General features: G+C 43.4%; 1 protein-coding gene across 1 annotated transcript; it reads left to right on the top strand.

Annotated features, from left to right (window-relative positions):
* Positions 1–463: 463 nt before the first annotated feature.
* Positions 464–3,391, top strand: SARC_13586 (hypothetical protein; the record flags this gene model as incomplete). The annotated part of the gene is made up of 6 exons (XM_014292283.1): positions 464–535; positions 762–834; positions 1,590–1,783; positions 1,938–2,166; positions 2,793–2,983; positions 3,188–3,391. Coding segments are annotated over 6 exons (963 nt in total), but the record flags the coding sequence as incomplete, so codon positions are not given.
* Positions 3,392–3,422: the final 31 nt, after the last annotated feature.

A 3,422-nucleotide genomic window follows, 5' to 3' on the forward strand; every position in this document is an offset into this window, starting at 1 on the left:
TATATATATATGGAACCACGTTCGCATAGCCAGATCTTTGTTTTCGTTTTTTTTTTAAATGAAGGCTTCTCAATTGCTGTGACATATATCCATCCATTTCATGTATCAAAATTTGTTTTCGAAGATACGATTGTACCCTATTCGGTAGGCGATGTATTTCTATCTCGGACATCATCAGGGTGTGAACAGCATACAGTTTATAGATTGTTTGTCTTGCCGGAGAAGTATACACCTACACTCGCGACAAGTCTTTATTGTTTTTTGTTGTGTTTGAGAGAATAGATCCATATCCAATGATTATATGCAGAATTTTTATCTGCCAGAGATTCAAACCGTGCTTCTATCTCAACTCAATCAAATAGAGCATTCCAGATAAGGATAAATACTAATACTCTCATTGGCTTATTTGTAGCTTTCAGCGGTATTCAATAACGAAAATAACTTACTAATACCGGTCGCCCTTATGGATGGAAGCTCGACAAAACAGATGTTTGCGACGGGGAAGAAAACTACTACCCAGGACGTGATCGATAGGGTATGCCCTATGTGAAGATTGTTCGTATGCACATACCCCTCGCAATTACCGAAATAGCAAGCAAAATGCGTACAAGTACTATAGATTGTAAATGCTATGCAATAGGTTGTAAAGGTAGTGTCAAGTCAGATTACAAAACTATGTGGCATATTTCAATTTTAGTGTTAAATGTTAAAGCAATGCATCTTAACAATGCTAAATTAAATATATACTTATAATACTACAGATGGCAAGTGCTTGCGGGCTCTCTGCCAAAGCAACATCGGCATGTGCGCTATGGATTCACGAGCAAGCTTTAGGTATGTGATGTACTCACAAGTAGTTTTGTTTATAAGTACACTCCCACCTCCACGTTGAAATGGCATGCTTCACTTTTGTGAATAATACGGTATTGGGTTGTCTGGCTACAAGATGTGAATTGCTTCAACCATTCGAAAACGAGTCTACAAAAGCCATGGTTTGTCAGCTTCGAGGACGTGTGCTGCATTGGAGCGTATATCTGTCTTTGCTACAGCTCATAGTTTTTCGGATACCTCGTTCCAACAAAGCATCTGATCGTGCATGTAAGCTGTATACATATTCTGCCTATTAGTTATGTATGTATTTGAATGTCACCCCACTAGAATCAAACAAAACCAAGCTGTGAGTAGTATATTATCTTGACCATAATAGCAAGCAACCAGCCTAGAAGGGATTGGAATGCCTCAATAGTCGCTGGTTCGAGACCGATCACAGCCCATAGTGGCATCGTATAGAACACGTGCATGGCTTCCATGTATAAACCAGGCTAGTCTCTGTGCATTTGAGGGAAGAAGAAAACCACCTCTGTTTCACGCCAGCCGAGAGGCCTGGGAATGAGGTCTCGGGTACATGTTGGTATGTGCAAACCAATCTACACTGCGACTATGGCAGCCCGTCCTACTACATACAGGTAGCACACAGGGATCGTGCCTATAAACTACCACACCTGAGAATACAAACACTGCTCACTCCAACACTGTTCACATGTACAATACACGCTCTGATACACGTGTGCATACCCGGACTACTACAGAGCTCCTTCTGAAGCCTCACTATGAGCCGTACAGAGTACGCAAGCAATGGCAAGAGATCATGTACACCTTCACGCGAAGACCCAAGGACGTGCCGTGCGCACCCAGATTCGAGTTCAGGAAAAACTGCTTTCTGACCAAGGAAGCTGAAATGGCCATGGAAGACCCAGCGTTCAACATATTGCTGTATACAGAGGTGTGTGTGTGCCTGTGTCAAACTAATCTTGAACATGAGAGTTTGGCATGTCCAAACACATCTGAAAACGTTAGGTAAACGTACTGCTATGACTATCTGCCGTAGCCTAAGTGGGCATAATGCTTATACCATCTGCATCCCTTCCTCCCCACAGGCACGATACAATGTGATCTCGTGTCTGTACCCTTGTACCGAGACAGACGCCGTGCAACTGGCTGGGATCGATGCACAGCTCGCCTTTGGAGACTGTGATACCTCGATAGCCCCGGAGGACATGTTTCACAACGGACTGATCAAGCAGATCATCCCACGTTTTCTGATTGCCCGTAAAAGTACGGAAGAATGGGCCAAGCTACTACGAAAAACACACGCCCATCATGCAGGTACGGTATAGTATATTGCTAGATAGAGAGGGGATGAGGTGATATGGGGTTTAACACACATTTTTTTGGGTGGGGGTATTTCTAGCCACGAGTGCTCCTGATTTTGTCATTCATACTTTCGTTTGCCAAACCAATTTATATTTGGATTTGAATGTGGGTGTACGCCATTGCTGATTCAGCAAATGCGAAGTAAAAAGATGCTATTCGTCAGAAACCAACTGTCAGGTTAGAATCAACTGTCACAGACTCATTTGTTTATAGAAAAAAGAGGCACATAAAAGTGCTGCGTAGCGTACGCGGTGTGACTTGCGCAAATTTCTTAGAATACCCTATGGTGTCGCAAATGTGCATGAAACACACCAAGGAGTATGATGATGGTACCTTATGGAAGCTATGGAAAAGTTGGATGCCCTCTACCAAATTGCCAGTTGCTAGAACGGTTCGTTACCTCAGTATTGGTTTTACTATAGCGTGCGAACGAACAATTGTTTGCAAACGAGTATTGACAAGGAATATAAATTCATTGTGCAAGCACTGAGTACTACATTGAGGCTTCCTACAGCTCTTAAAAGCGCAATGCAATACGTCACATACAAAGAACTATGATATGATCATCCGCATCACAGGCCGAAGATCGGAGGAGTTACAAGCTCTGTACATTAATTACTGTCGCCAGTGGGGCCACTACGGCAGCACGTGGTTCTACGGTCGCGCGTGCAATGAAGCTAAAGAAGTTATTGAGCAGGATGCTCCAACGGAACTCATCCGCATTGGCGTCAATTACGAAGGCATTCATCTCATCAATCATGTCACCAACGTAAGTTTAGGCTTTGATATATACCAAGTTAGTGCTAGATAGAAAGTGATGAATGTGTTACCAATGTGATGCACGTATATCTTGCTCCGTGTAATTTAGGTCAAATACATAAAGACGAATTCAATCCTGGACACGCAAGTTCATATCACCCCCGCACACACTTACACACCCAAACTTACACACACGCCCTGTGAACCGCTACAGTCAGTGATGATCACAAGTCACCTGGACCAAATAGCCTGGTACGCTTCGGAGCTCGATAAGCTGCTGTACATCGAACACGGCAACCCAGACAAACCCAGGAAAATATCTATCATCACTCCACAAGCCAGGATTATCGAGACTATGATCCTCAGATTTCTGGCACTAGCCAGGCCGGGTGATACCAGGCCCAATTCACCGGTGCAGGTAAGTCGTTTTGTTTGTATATGTAGTATAT

Source organism: Sphaeroforma arctica, assembly GCF_001186125.1.
Source record: "Sphaeroforma arctica JP610 unplaced genomic scaffold supercont1.3472, whole genome shotgun sequence".
NCBI classification, from domain to species: Eukaryota; class Ichthyosporea; order Ichthyophonida; genus Sphaeroforma; species Sphaeroforma arctica.